Here is a 15,826-nt window from a genome sequence, read left to right on the forward strand (position 1 = left end):
TTATTCAGCCATAAAAAGAATGAAATCTTGCCATTTGCAACAACATAGATGGAGCTAGAGAGTATGATGCTAAGGGAAGTAAATCAGAGAAAGACAAACACCATATGATCTCTCTCTTATGCAGAATTTTACAAAACAAATGAGCAAAGGAAGGGAGAGAGAGAGAGATAGACAATCAAGGAAACTCTTAACTATAGAGAATAAGAGGATGGTTACTGGGGGGGGGGGATGGGTGAAAGAGGGGATGGGGATCAAAGACTACACTTACCCTGATGGAAAGAAAAAAGTGCTTGAGCAGGACTAGTCATAGGCACAAGGAGGTTTTCTGGGAGGATGAGTGGTGTCAGTGGTATGGTCTAGAGGTATACTGTTCAATATGGTAGCCACTGGCTACCTGTGGCTATTTAAATGTAATTAAAATAAACTAAAATGAAAAAAAATCAGTCCCTCAGTTGCATTAGCTACATTGCCAGTGCTCAACAGCCATATGCGGCAGAGGCTACCCTACTGAGCAGTGCAAGTATGAAACATTTGCATCATCACAGAAAGTTCTATTGGACAGGAGAGACTGAGGCAAGAAGTCCAAGTGGAGATGATGAGTATTACTGTAGTTTAGGGCAAAAGGAATCAAGTCATAACCTGGGGGAGGGACCACAGTGAGGATAGCTAGCAGGGGCTGCAGGAATGCTGTCTTTCAGGGTTCGTCACACGACTGGCGAAAGGTAGTGAGGTAAAATGCATGATTTCCTTATTGGTTTTTGCTGTTGTTGTCTGGAGTGTGTCATCTCTGGAGTTTGTCCAGCTTCATTATGTCTTTGTGGATTTCCTATAAACCCTAGTGCTTCACTTACATGTCCTAGCAGGACACTCGTGACAAAGTATGATGACAAGAAGCTCCTATTTACAAGAGGCAGATGTAGTTTGATGTGGAGTAGGTGGCACATTTCAGAAAAAAGTTACCAAACCACACTGATGGAATAATGTAGACACAGTGCAGGGTCAGGGAGGAGTCTCTGTTACTGACTCCTGAAGGCATCAGTGTGATGGGCCTCTGTCCACAGTGTGATCAACAACATGCTGAGCTCTACCCATAATCCTGAAGGTTAAGTGTCCACTTAAGAAACAGTTTTGGGGGGAGCCTGGCTGACACAGTCGGTTAAGTCTCCCAACTCTTGGTTTGCCATGTGCTGGGCATGGAGAGATTCTCTCTCTGCCCCTACCTACCCCTTGCTTGTGCACTCTCTCTTACACAAGGACAAGGAAAAGAAAAAGAAAAACAATTCCCTGATGCTTCCTGACATCAAACAAAGTATTTAGGTGGGATGACCACAGGTCCAAAGTTTTTAAGATTTCATTTTCTTATTCTACAAATGTCATTCTGGGCATCATGCTTCCCTAGTAATTAACAAATTATTTTAATCTATGTAGTCCATGCTGAGGGCCCACACTACTAACATCAGCATCATCTGGGGACGTGTTAGAATTGCAAATTCTCAGGCCCTACCTAGCAAGACTTAATTAAATTATCAGAACTCTGAGGATGGGCCAGCAGCTGGTTTAAGAAAAGCTCCAGGTTGGGACGCCTGGGTGGCTCAGTTGGTTAAGCAGCTGCCTTCGGCTCAGGTCATGATCCCAGCGTCCTGGGATCGAGTTCCACATCGGGCTCCTTGCTTGACAGCGAGCCTGCTTCTCCCTCTGCCTGCCACTCTGTCTGCCTGTGCTCACTCTCGCTTCTCTCTCTATAAATAAATAAAATCTTAAAAAAAAAAAAAAAAGAAAAGCTCCAGGTGATTCAGATACACAGTCAAGTATGGGGGCCACTGTAAAAGCAGCCAATTATCTTTACTTGGTCAGTCTTTCTATGCTAACTTTGGGAGCACTGTTAAAAACAGGGACTTTTGACCTAATCCCTGCATCCCCCATACTACTCCTGTCTATCCAGCCATCCATTGATTCATTTACATGATGTGTTGAAAGTATTTTAAAAAGCCAAGCATAAAAAAATTTAAATGCAACCCAATTTTCTGAGTACTGACCTATAGATATGAAATCCTGAACCTTACTTTAGTTGCAAGTATCTTTTGCCCCATAGCGTCATCTTTCCTATATCCTCTATAATCATGCTAAGGTAAAATTCACTTCCAAAATTTCAAATAAGCATTTGTAGTTCCATCAAACACAACAACCCTTTGGCCGTTACTACCTCATTTTTATAGGGAATGTATTTGGAATACAGCAAAGGCATGAGCGAGGTGCATCGCTTTTAATATCCTTCAGTCACACTGTTCGGTGGCTGGGGATGAATAATAAGCCGACAGCCCTCAAGGAGCTGACCACCGGACACATGAACAACTACCTTAAATGCGACTTGGTGAGACTATTACCAGTGGGGTGTGTTGGAGAGAAACTCATGGTGGGGGTGTGGATGTTGGAGAAGGCTTCAAACAGGGACACTGATTCATTAACAAGAGTTAAAGGAAAGGGGCCATAGCAGGTGGTAGTGAGGGCTCAGTCCGAAGGAACAAATGAACAGAGCAGTGAGGTCTGAAAGCAGAAGGCGCTCCTGGGCACAGACGGTGAGGTGGTAGAGAGAGGCCTCTGGCTGCAGACAACTCAGACCGATGAGTCTGCAAGGATTCCGTTGCAAATCGCACGCATTGCCTCTAGTCCTTGCCTTTCACAAGTAGAGATGATGCCTCCGAGAGATAAGCTCTCGAGGACCACCGTCATTCATTCATTTCGCAAATATCGACTGAACGCCCGCGACGGGGCCCGACCCGGCGAGTGACGGACGCAGCCCCCGCCCGAGGACTTCGAAGGATAACGAGGACTGGGTGCCTGGCACCCGGACGCCCGCGTCCTGCTCAAACCTGCGGCTCTCGGCCCCTTGCAGCTCCCGGCAGCGGCTCCACCTGGTTCCCGGAGCGTGGCGCGAGTGCTGGCGCTGGGGTCGGACGCTGCTCCTACCCGGCTGGCGGCGCTGTAGACGCGGACGCCGGCCGTTCCCGAGCCGTTGCGGCCGAACTCGCGGGCGTTCTGGCGGGCGGGGGACCGGAGATGGGGCGAGGAACCGGAGCACGGGCAGTTGCAGTAGGGAGCCGGGAGAGGAGGGTTGCGGGGGGGGGGGCTGGGTTCCCGGGCTGGGGAAGCCCCCTCACCTGTGCCATCCAGGCCTCCACTTGCTTTGGGGTTTGACTGCTCTTGGCTGGGGGGCTTCTAGATACCAGGCCTTGTGCCCTGCACTTCACTTACAGTCATTCACTTAAGTCACCCTACGACCTCGTTAGGTCAGAAGACGAAGGAGGAAACTGGAGGCTAGACGGTCATTCAGGTTTCCAACCTTAGCTCTCTGTCCACAAGCCGGCTCCTCCCACTGAAGGACGCTCTTCTGCCCAGGTCTCTTGCTGCGCTCCCCCCTAGAGCCCCGCCCTTTAACCTTCTGAAGTTGATTCAGTCCCTGTCACTGTCTCTAACTATGCCCTGTAGTCCTGCTTGGCCCAGAGCGGTTTTACACCTACTCGATTACTGTATTAGTGTCTAACGCGTTCACTTTACTTAGTCCTTCCTTTTTGTAGATTGTCACCCCCATAAGGCAGGGATTTTTATCTCTAACTGCTGTATTATCAGTGAATAAACAATGTGGATATAGTAAGAGGTCAATAAATTGTAAATTTCATGTAAGCAGCAACTGCCTCTGTTTTTGAATCGACTTTAATTAGAAGTGCCTGGCACCCAGTAGGTATTCAGTACGTAATTGTTGAATGAGTGACTGAATGTACTGCTTACTTCATCTTTGCCTTTTCAGTCACTCACCTCACTATCCCAAATTTTTGGATAATTTTATGAATTCCTTAGGATTCCTGCTGCCGAGTTTCCTCCCTTCTATCAATGCACTCATTACCTTGATTCCCCACTTCTACCTGCCATATCACAGTTATATTTCTTGCTCTTACTTCCTCCTTCAACCTTCATTACTTCTTGGAAAGCTCCCTAACCCGCATTTTGGAACATTTTCAAGCAGGATGTCTTCATAGGCAAGAGAATCCAGGCTAAGCCACACTGAATCCCCCAAAGAAAAGCTTTCCATGAATCATCCATGATTCTGGTTTTTGTTTTTCCTCAAGGAGAACTGAGGATCCTGCACTACCTCCTAAACTGAGATCATGGTCATTATTCATAATTAGTCCCATAAATATTTATGGTGTACCAGTTATGTTCCAGGCACTGTGCAAGATGCTGGGACAAGACAGGCAAAATCGGAGCACTCCAAGGGATGCGTAACACTAAAGAGAATAATCATGGTAAGTGTTGAGAAGTGTCCTGGCTTGGACCCAGTTATTTCTAAGAGAGATTGTGACAAGCTTATAAGTGGGGGTAGGTATGTGGTTATAATATTTTGCCCAGTCACACTTATTTTGTTCAGCTTTATAAATGACCCTATTAGGTGGGAATGTAAGGCAGGAATTATTTTTGCAGGAATTATTTTTCCAGAACTAGAACGAAGGTCTAAGAAAGGTCAATCGACTTGCCTGATGTGACACTGCCAGAAGACCACTCTCTGCCTTGCTCTCCTTCTTAATCTGAGAGGCATGAATCAAATGCTTAAAATCTTTTTCACTGGTAGCTTCAGAGCAGAAATCAGTTTCAAACCCTCTGAGTAATGTTTCAAAACCCCTTTCAAAGGGAGATACCGGAGACTTTCCTTAATCAGAACTACCTGGGGCATTTTGTAAAAATGCGCATTCTTGATGCCTGTCACGGACCCCCTGTGGATCCTGAGACTTTGCATTTTTAAACATCTAAAGTGATTCTTCTGCACATAAAAGTTTAAGAACCGCTATGAGAGTTTGGATGGAAAACCTCAGCCTTAATGCAGAGCTAATATTTGCTTTTGGGATAGAATTAGTCACAATTCCAAAGATTAACCCGTATGTCCTTGAGCAGATGGAATACAACGGTTTTCTGGTCAGAATCTTCCTTTTTTTAATGTAAATATTTCTTGGAAATTGGGTGTTCTGCTTAGCAGATGCTTGGCTGCTGGTGACTACAGGCAGTTCAAAGATCTTTCGGCTCTTTTCCCGACATCCTATTAGTCACTGTCGCTTTCTACAACGGAGCCAGGCACTTACCCCGCCGACCACGGTGGGGCGCACGCGGCATACATTGCCAGCTTATCCCTTCCTTCCCGGGTCCGCCTTCGCGCCCTTAAGTCCGGGAGAGTTCTTGCCTCTGGTGTCCAGCTGTTGCTCTTTTCTCGCGAGAAGTGCTCCTCCCATCCTCTCCCGTCGTCAACCCCCTCCCGTGGGCAGGTTCCATATTGGGTAAAATCTCGGCTCGCGGAGAGTCCCGGGAGCTGCTCTCGCGAGAGTACGGCAAGAGGCTCCTGTTCGCTGGCTCTGGAACGGCGACCACTGGAACCTCAGCGGGCGCTGCAGCTGGAGCCGTAGTTCCGCGGCGCAGCCGGGAGTCGGCCTGGTCTGGGAGAGGGTGCAGGGAGAGCGTGGTGGGAGCAGCCTTGAGCTCCGGAGCGTGCCTTGCCCTTAGCCGGGCTCGCTCCCGTCGCTGAGGCGCGTCCCGCAGCTGCGGCTGACAGGGGCCGCGCGCGGGAGTCGGCGGGGTCGCGTCTGCCGCACCTGCGCCGACTGCCACCTCCAGGTCCCCGCCCGGCGGGGCGGGCGACGAGGGCCAGGGAGCGGGAGCGGGCGGGGCCCCTCAGGGCCACCTCCTAGCCCCGCGGCCGCCGCTGGAAGATGTCTCAGGAGAGGCCCACGTTCTACCGGCAGGAGCTGAACAAGACAATCTGGGAGGTGCCCGAGCGTTACCAGAATCTCTCCCCGGTGGGCTCTGGTGCCTATGGCTCCGTGTGGTGAGTGTCACCGGGCTTGGGTCTGCGGTGGGCTGAGTGGCCCTTAATACCCCAGAGCCAGGCCTGCCCCCATAGCTCAGCGATGCACCAAGCGGCAGGAATTTTCCTTGGGGGAGGGCACCGCTGCCTCTTGGACCCCTGTCTTGCACTCTCTGTACCCCTTGCACCCCTCACTTTGCACCCCCAGGTAGGCGGTCAGCTGTGTGCAGGATGCAGGTCCACGGTGGGTTGTGGTGCTGGAGCTCGGCCCCGGCTCGCACCTTGCGCAAGCCCTTCTTGTGGGGGTTGCTGCTCCGGAGGCAGGCACGGGGGCTGGGGTGCCTCTTCGGGGGTCTCCCTGCCAGCATCCAGCAGCAAGATCCTCTCGGGAGGTGCGTCCACTTTGGGCGCCAAAGCCCGCCCTCAAAGCAGACAAGCCCCGGTAGCTGCAGGGAGAAGCAGAAGGGCAAAGCTCGACCGGGAGACTGCGGTTGTCCGAACAAAACTGACGACGACTAAGGGCGTTCTGTCCGTTGTTTGTTTTTTTTTTTTTTTTGCAAACCTCTTTCGAAATCTCATTTTGAGAAGCATTCGTTTTGAATTCGCACTTGCATTAGCAGCGACCCGTGGAACCTAAAATACCGACTTTATCTCGGCCAGCACAGTGCCAGCTTGAGTGGTGTGTTTCCGATTCGGTTGAAAGCGTATTTCCTTTTTGCAGAGTGGGGGTGGGTTGTAGTGACTGCAAGAACACTGCAGCTTGAGAAGCTGGCGGCCTCACTGATTAGTCACATACCACTGCTCATTTAAGTATTGTTTGGCAAAACAATTTTCCCCTTTGGAGCAAGCGAGATGCAGATCCGTTGGACGCGCTCAAGAGCAAGAAGTTACTAACAATGCTGCGATATATTGTAAATATTTTTAAATTGCAGTACATCTTGTGAATATTGAGTTTTTTTTTTTTTTTTTAAAGTCCCTGAGAGAGTTTGCAGGGAACTTATCTGCATTTGTAGCCTGAGGTACACGATGGTTTTCGTAAAGATCTATATAGCAAAGGAAGGAATAGTCTATAGCAAAGGAAGGAAGAGACATGTCTCATCTTTAAATCACACTGGGTGTTTTAAATTAAACTGATACCATAAAATTTCTGGATCTGAAATATTTCACTAATTTAGGTATTACACACTCGATTTTAGATTTACTGTAACTTGAGAGCTGCTGATTTGAGACTAATTCATGTATTCATGTGCATGCATCATTTGAAAAGGGCTCTATAAAATTATTTTTTTGTTTTGGAACAAATTCCAGACTTTTGGATGTGTTAATCTTTATAATTCCTGTGTTTCTTGAAGTCACCTCATGAATTTCCTGTTTGGTAGAATCTTCTGAGTAATTGAGATTATGCAATTGTGTCAGGAAACAGATCATGTTGCGTCTTCTAGTTGAAGCTGTGTGAGTTAATGTTGCTGATGGCTCCATGCTTGACATCTCCATTTTTTAAAAATAATATGGCATTTTAGATTTTAAGGGAATTTGCGACATTTTACTATAGATGTGTATATATGTGTGCGTGATTGATTTGCAAATTTTCAAAGATTTATTTTAGATCATTGCTCCTTTGATAGCTTACTTTTTTACCTTTATTTTTCATTCTTCAGTTGACATTAATTTTTGTAGTACCAGGTTTTTGTTTCCAGTGATATTTAAACTTTAATAAAATGATACAGCAGAATAACTCAACTCTGGGGAGTTTAGTAAACTTGAAAAGAAATGCTTGTAAGGTTTTCCTGCTGTTGGTATGAATAACTCTACACTGGAACTGAAGATTCAGATTTACAGTGAAGTGTCATTAAAATGACCTTTACATTTCTTTAGTACTATACTTTTGTGGCTTACAGAAGCCAGCAGTATCTGACACTTGGAAGTAATTTTGCCAAACAGATTTTTAAAAATAGGTCATGTGTTCACATTGTATAAAATTCAAAAGGCATAAAAGGATATTTAATGAAAGGTATCCTTTCCTTCTTGTTCTCCAACCATGCTATTCCTTTCCTCACAGACAACCACTGTTCAGTTTCTTATGTGGTTTTTTTTTTTTTTTAGTAGTAATTCTGTTAAGGGATTTAAATTATAACCTATAGTATAATGATGGAGGGAAATACATCTGATATTATGTGACAATTGACTGTAAACAAATGTAACTGACTTTGGATTGGAAATACTGGAATTCAGATTTACAATTAAGTGGTATCTCGTTCAGAATTATTTGAAGTTTTTCTTTCAATTAGTTTTTTGGGTATTGCAGAAAACTGTCCCCCCCCCCCCCCCCCTTTTAAATTTCTCTTAGTATCCATTCTGGAGCCTCTGTTATTTTTTACTACTATCATCCTTTGAGAACAGATTTGATTTTAGGAAATAACACAATCAAACCGAATTAAAATAATTTAGAGAACTTGTACTCAAGTCTGGTGAAAAAGATTAGGAATTCAGATTGGTCATACTGTTTTAGGTCAAATAGGAGTTGTAGCTATAAAGTAATGACCGAATTTCTTGTGTGACTTGTAGAACTGGATCTGAAGTCTGTTCCAAAAAAGAATCTCTGAAAGCATTTTAAGGAATGCAACCTCGCTGAAATAGGTGTCAGTTTCCTAATTTGATTGTTCCAAAGTGTGATATGCTTTGATGTATAACTTAAGTTTTTTAATATTAAGCCTATTTTCGTTATTTTAATTTGTTCTAAGTATACGGTAGAAAAGCAAATAGCATCCTGTATGATAACCAACTATGAATTGAAGATCGAGGAATCAGACTGGAAATTGAGAATCAATAAGGTTTTATAAATATGCCTTTCCTTTTTAAGGGGTAAAGGGAACTAAATAAGTCTTGCAGTTTTAAGGAACTTTGTGCATTGTCTGTGAGGGGAAATGAAGCAAAAGTATTGTTTAAGAATACTTTGTTGCAAAGCATTGATTTTTTGGTTTTGGGACAGAAGGGGGGACTCTTTGTGGTGAATTTAAGGAAATACAAACAGGAACTTAAATGCCTTTCCTCTGGGTATGGTTTTTCCAGACCCTTGCTGTTGATTAGAGGAGGTGGGGCCCTGGTTGCCATAAAAGAGGTGAGAGTTGAGAATTACTCTTAAGTCATAGTAATTTGTTTATTCTACAGTATTGAGTACCGGCTATGGACTAGATAACGGGCTAGGTTTCCTGAGCTAGAGTGCTGAGTAAGACAGAGTGAGATAATCCATTCCCTCCTCAAGCTTATAGCCTAATGCTAATAATAACTATATTTTATGGATTGCTTACTATGTTCTAGGCATTTTGCTGTGTAGTTTATATTTATCATCAGTATATAAAGTATATACACGATTTTTAGTAAGAGGATGGCAAAATTTACTCAGAAATCAAATCCAGCTTCCTAAATGCTTTGTGTAATAAGACTGTATATACGTAAATGTAATATAAATAAACAAAGCTAAGTTTTAGCATTAATAGCCATTTACAGTTTTAAATCTTTTTTTTTTTTTCTTTTGGGATGAGCCAGGGCACAGATAAATGAAAAAACATCATTGTTGACTATGCAAAGATGGCTTTCTTGACTCCTGATCAGTAAGAGAGGGTTGCCCTTTATTTTTCTAGTGGCGATAATAGGCCCGTACTGATCTTTCTTCCCATATGCTTTTCTTTGTAACCAAAAGCAAGGTGATTGGCTGCATGTCACCAGTACTACCAAATAAATATTTAAATCTAATAACAAATATTTATATTATTGATATATAAATATTTAAAAAAATATTTTATTTATTTATTTGACAGAGAGATAGTGAGTGCAGGAACACAAGAAGGGGAACTGGGAGAGGGAGAAGCAGGCTTCCCACCAAGCAGGGAGCCCGATGTGGGGCTCAGTCCCAGGACCCTAAAATCATGACCTGAGGCGAAGGCAGACGCTTAAAGGCTGAGCCACCCAGGCACCCCCGATATAAAAGACTTAAAAAAGAACTCAGATTTGGGGCGCCTGGCTGGCTCAGTGGGTTAAGCCTCTGCCTTCGGCTCAGGTCATGATCTCAGGGTCCTGAGATGGAGCCCCACATCAGACTCTCTGCTCAGCAGGGAGCCTGCTTCCCCCTCTCTCTCTGCCTGTCTCTCTGCCTACTTGTGTCCTCTCTCTCTCTGTCAAGTAAATAAATAAAATCTTAAAAAAAAAACCCTCAGATTGTTATGAAGTCATATTTTATTTATCAAATCCCATTTTCTTACTGATACTTTCCTACTGGCTCCCATTTTAAAATAAGGGTATTCTGAACCTCTGGCTTTTCAGTTCTGCCAATTTAATTTCTTGATACTGAAGAGTACTCTTTTTTTAAATTTCCCTCTAACTCAGCTTTAGAGATGATTTGTATGTTGGACTCTTTCATGAACTTGCTGGGCAATTGTGCAGATGGTGCTGAAACCCTGAAGCTTTGGATTCAAAGGTGGAAGAATTCACTGGGCTAGATTATTCTCATTTTAGTATAAATTGGCATTTTTTATGGGATTTTACACTATAAAGTATTTCATTGAAAGCATCATCATTCAGTCTTTACTAATTCTCTGTTATTAACCCAGTTATGTAGAAGAAGAACTGTACTCATTTCTAGAAGGAATGGCTTACTTGCCAGTGGTACTTTGGATTTGGTTCTGGGGTTTCAACATTTTAGAAGTTGTCTTTTTCTCTATATACAGGCTGTTGAATTTGTGCGATAGTACCTTCTTTTGTGCTGTTTGCATTTATCCCTCTTTTTGTGAAGAAAGGGGTTGCTGGGTCACTTGCAATAGAGCTATGATTGTACAGAACCCAATCCCACCCAGCGTCATTGCCTAGCTAATCTGAGGGGTAGTGACTTAACTTGTTAAATATACCTCTTCCTCAGAATTGATAGACCGAAAAATGAACTCATTGCCCAGATCACATTTTTTTCCCCAGTAATTATTAGGCAGTGCAAATATTTAATTTCTGAATTATGAATCATGTTGGTTTGAAATTCTTCAGTGTACATGTTGTAAAGTTGGTACTATCTGTACATGTTTGTGTTATGTAAGTAGAGAATACTAATAGAAAAAAATTGCCTCTCCAGGCCTTTGAAAATACATTAGATTTTTGCTCTTTACTGTGAAATTTGTTATTGATTTGTTCCTGTACAAGAGGTATCCTTACTATAATGCTCAGTAAAAACCTCATTGTAAAGTCGGTTTCCTGGCTTAGGGAACCTAGAGATTTTTGTATCACGGTCACCATGTACTTGGAAGTCGTGCACGTATTTCTTCAGGACAAAAAAACCCCAAAACAAAAACAAACAAAAAAACCTCTTTAAACTTGAGGTTTTTTTTTTTTTTTTTTTAATTTTTATGTAAATAAAGCTTTCAATATTAAAATTTTGTCTTTGCACAGGGTTTCCATAAATTGCTTGTGTGTTAAAAATTTATAAAGCAAACCAGTTTCTAGCATTTCAGCCTGTTAAGAGTTTATTATAGCAAAGAGGAAAATGGTGGTTTGTAAATTCTGCAGTTTTGACAAATAGGTCTTGGATTTTTGACATGACTCCTAGGCTGAAGGTCAGGGGAGAAAGAATACAGAAAAGAGCAGCCTAGGATGACCCCTAAGTTTTGGTTTTGGCAAATGGTTATTTCAGTACCACTCTCTGAACTTTGGAGTATTGTAAGAATTGTGAAAGCAAATGGAGAGAAAGAGGGATTCATGCTAATGTCCTTGACAGGACTGTGTGTTATATGGATACTTGGAGCACCTACTCTGAATCATTCTTCAGGTCTTGGAGATGGAGTAAGAACAGATGAAAATTTCTGCCCATAAGAAGCTATATTCTAAAGGGGATGAAAGTGGAAATAGGTAACAAATAAAATTTATAGTATGTCAGGCGATTGTTGCTACGGGGAAAATGAGAAAGGAAAGGAGAGGGAATACTGGGATGGCTGTGTTGTCCTTTTAAAAAAGTGAGCTCTTTTAGTCACGGTAGGCCTCAGTGTGATGAAGTGACAGCTGAGCAAAGACCTGCTGGAGGTGATGTAGAGCCTGGTGGGTTGGACTTGGGCCGGGAGGAAGAACATTCCAGGCTAAGGGATGAGAAGGTGCAAAGACCCTCAAGGCAAGGCCTTTTTCTCTAGGATAGCTAGGAGACCAGTCTGGCCAGCAATGAATGATCCAGGGGCCAAACAGTAGTAGAAGAGGGTGGAGGGGCTGCAAATGTGGAGGATCCTAAAGGGCCTTGCTTTCCTAAGAACCTCCCTTTTACTCTGGGTGAGAGGGGGAGGCCATGGAGCCTTATGACCAGAGGAGAGACACATGATCTAATTTATGTTGTTAACAGATAACTCCTCTTGGGGTCTCTTATTTTTTCAGTTCTATTCCCTACCATTGGAGGTGCTAATTGTGGTTTAGGGTAGAATGGGGGAGTCTGATGAATCATGGTGCACAGCCCCAACCCATGTGCACAACTCTCATTCCCAGAAGGCTGAGAATACTAGAGCTGGTACTTCTGTTGGGCCCTAGAAATTCAGGGTATTCCAGTCCAGCTCTTTAAATAACATGGGCTTACTTCACTTTTTCAGGTTTCTGTGCCAAAGGAAGGGAGCGAAGAGATTAGCTCTAGACTTCTGCTGACAAAAGAAGATTAGCTGCTGGCAGGTGAACGTTTTCTAACTTCTTTGGGCTTCTAGGTTTTTTCTTATAATTGGGTCATATTTTGAAAGACATTTTTACCTTCTTTCAGCATTTAAGATCTCATTTATTTGTGTTTTATTTGACCCTATATCTGCTTTACATTCCTCACACCTTACCCCATTATAGTAATTTTAGTAGAGGTCTGATTATTGTTACCTGTTACTGATGTTTTGGCTGTGAGGCCCCAAGGGCTTCTCTGTTAACTTGAATAAGTTATGATTAAACAATTCTACACATACGTGACCCTATAAGATTTTATAGGGTTTATTGTCTTACCTGCCTTTATAGATACACATGTTTTCTCTCCTCTTTCATGAAAGCTCTCCCCCCTTACTGCTCTGTCATCTAGTTGGGGAAAATAAGTGTTCCTGAACACAGATTCCCATGGTAACATAACAAAAAGGTAATAGAACAAATGTTATTTTGTCTAGCTGCTGTCTGAGTAACTTTAGACCTGAACACGTTGGCTCCTGTACTTTGTATGATGTTGTTATAGATTTCCTTGTTTTCCTCAAAAGCTCTAGGCCTTGGTGGTATTATCACTATGCCCTGTGACATGAAGGAGGTATGTATGTGTGTCTTACTGTCAGTCTACCCACAAAGTATGCTTTTTCCAAGCTTATGGTCCCACGTGGAGGCATCACACAACACAACTATGTAAAAAAAAAAAAAAAGGCAAAAAGCATACCAGTTGTCCTCTTTGTTTTCTTAAGTTCATTAATTCAGTATTGCCTGTATTAAGCACTGTACTAGATGTTATGTTTATAAAAATAAAAAGGCAGAAAGGGTGACGTTTTCAAAAGTATCAGTCTAGGGCTGTTACCTTGTTCCTCAGAGATTACTTTGTAAGTAATCTCTTTGTAGCTTTCTTTTCTGCATCTTTCACTTAAGTTGCCATTTCACATCCACCTTTAGTTTCTAATGGCTTCCTTTGAAATTTTCTTTTAGATTCTTTTGTCTCCTTGACTAGTGACACTGGTTACTTTATATCTAGGGAAACCCTGTGCAAGGATATATGTTGGAAATCTGTGTCAGAGAAGCCTTCCCATCTGATGATTCAGATCTAGAAAGTGATGACATCAGCATGTGCCCACAACAGGTCAGAATTCTTCTTTTGATCTGCCCAGGGTTCATGGAGGCTATGTGTAGGGGAAACAGGGACTGTCAGGTAAGGGTCCTTTAGAGCCTTAACCCAGACCTATAATTCCACTTGGGGTGGTGTCTCTGCTGAGATAGTCTTCTTCACCTACAAATTAAGTGCCCTTAATCGTGCCCTTAGTCTGTCCTGTGACACTCAGCTTGAAGTGTCTGATTTATGCAAGTGTATATTGAATTCTTTCTTGTATTTCATCATCCTTGTACTAGATGTAACTTTACTTACAGAAATAATTGCATTATTCTTAATATCCCCCAAAAGGTATTTCTCCCCCCACCTTCTGTCAAATCCATATAGGGCTTTATCTAGCTTGAGCCTTCTCGAACTTAGACTTTTGCATAATAAGTTTCTATTTATGTTTTCTTCTCCGGGCAACCAAATGCTGGGAAAAATCTTAGTTATCTTCTTCAGCTTCTTAATGATTTTTGTATTAAACTGAAGTGAAATATTGATGTTGGCATCTTATATGATAAACTTATAATAATTTTTTCATTTGACATTTTAAGTTTATCTTGCTTCATTTTTTGTTCCTAGTTTAGGAACAAAATGTTATGTGTACTAGATGTTATGTGCCTTATGCTTTGAATGATCTGCTTTGAAATTAGCAATCTCAGTAAGTTTAAATGGTATCAATGCTAAAGGGAGCTAAAAGGGAAAATAGCAAATTAGAAAACAGTAAGTATTATGAACATCTATCAGGTTCCAAATCTAATATAACCTAGGGTTACTCAACTACTGACATTATGGTGGGATAATTGTTTGGGGTGGCTGACTATCTTGTGGATTATAGGATATTAGAAGTATCCTTGTACCCTCCTTGCTAGAATATCAGGAGCAACTCCAGTTGTGACAACCAAAATGTCTCTAGACATTGCCATATGTCCACTGGGGACAAAATCACCCTTGTCGCGAACTACTTTTATAACCCTATGTATTTGGGTTCGATTGGCTCTGAGGAAAACCTAGATAGGGTAACTTGAACCTTCCACTAGCAGAAAGATAGAAAACAATACTTTCTGTGCATATTCTTTTCTTCTTCTTCTTCTTCTATTCTTCTTCTCTCTTCTTCTTCTTCTTCTCTCTTCTTTCGTCTCTTCTTCTTCTTTTTTTTTAAGGTTTTATTAAAACCCTAAAGAGAGAGAGAGAGAGAGACAGACAGATACAGCATGAGCGGGAGGGGCAGAGAGAGAAAGAGAGAGTGTCTCAAGCAGACTCCATGCTGAGCACAGAGCCTAATTCAGGGCTTGATCCCCGGACTCTGAGATCATTACCTGAGCCAAAACAAAGAATCAGACGCTTAACCAACTGTGCCACTCAGGCACAGTTCATCATATGATACAGTCTCAGCAGGGGCTTTGTTCATACATTGTGTGTCCAAATTTGTATTTCTAAACCTTATCTCAAGAATATCTAACCCTTTGGTTTTAAGGTCTATTGAGACCATGTTTCATGCTTTTCCTTGGTTATTTTTCTTAACATTGAGGATGATCTCAGATCTAGCACTAATTACCCTGGGAATAGATTGATGTTATAAACGTGTATGATTCAGGCTTAGAGTTGTGAAGGTGTGATATTTGAAGAAAGCTTTCATTAGCACTGATGAATGACAGTGGTCATGAAAATTACAATGAGGGAACAAGCCAATTATTTGAAGATTTCTGTAACTTTCTGTAACTTTGTTAAGGCAACATGATTTTGGAAAATTTGAAATGTGTGTGTATATGTATTTGCCTGTGCTTTAGATTTAACGTAGTGAAGAAAATCTGTTGGTCATCCATCAGTGTTAAATGCCTATCAGTGTTAAAAGAAATAGACAAAAGGGGCACCTGGGTGGCTCAGTTGGTTAAGCAACCGGCTCTCAATCTCAGCTCAGATCTTGATCTCAGGGTCATGAGTTCAAGCCCTGCCATGGAGCCTATTAAAACAAACAAATAAACAAAGAAATAGACATAAAATCGAAGTGAACTGTATATATATAAAGGTATTGATGTGTGTAGAGATGTGGGGCATTGTGGGCTATAGTAGTTAGAATGGTTTCATGGAAAAAAAATCATCTGAAGGTTATTTTGAAAGGTGGATAATATTTGGAGAAGAGGAAAGGGAACATA

The 15,826-nt window shown here is 42.4% G+C and overlaps 2 protein-coding genes across 12 annotated transcripts in view; one reads left to right on the forward strand and one right to left on the reverse strand.

Annotated features, from left to right (window-relative positions):
• Positions 1 to 5,335, reverse strand: part of SLC26A8 (solute carrier family 26 member 8) — a 79,361-nt gene extending 74,026 nt beyond the window's left edge. For 3 of the 9 annotated variants that reach the window (XM_047732207.1, XM_047732205.1, XM_047732200.1), the window contains exon 1: positions 5,130 to 5,335. In XM_047732207.1, coding sequence (XP_047588163.1) covers positions 5,130 to 5,160 — 31 coding nt within the window. In that variant the 5' untranslated portion in view covers positions 5,161 to 5,335. The other 6 variants (XM_047732206.1, XM_047732202.1, XM_047732211.1 and 3 more) reach the window with 5 other exon arrangements.
• Positions 5,336 to 5,406: 71 nt separating this feature from the next.
• MAPK14 (mitogen-activated protein kinase 14) overlaps positions 5,407 to 15,826 on the forward strand; it is a 77,033-nt gene continuing 66,613 nt past the window's right edge. The window contains exons 1-2 of one of the 3 annotated variants that reach the window (XM_047732214.1): positions 5,729 to 5,866; positions 13,557 to 13,661. In XM_047732214.1, coding sequence (XP_047588170.1) covers positions 13,636 to 13,661 — 26 coding nt within the window. In that variant the 5' untranslated portion in view covers positions 5,729 to 5,866; positions 13,557 to 13,635. Of the gene's footprint in view, positions 5,867 to 13,556; positions 13,662 to 15,826 lie in introns of all 3 variants that reach the window. The other 2 variants (XM_047732213.1, XM_047732212.1) reach the window with 2 other exon arrangements.

Source organism: Lutra lutra, chromosome 6 (assembly GCF_902655055.1).
Source record: "Lutra lutra chromosome 6, mLutLut1.2, whole genome shotgun sequence".
NCBI classification, from domain to species: Eukaryota; Metazoa; Chordata; class Mammalia; order Carnivora; family Mustelidae; genus Lutra; species Lutra lutra.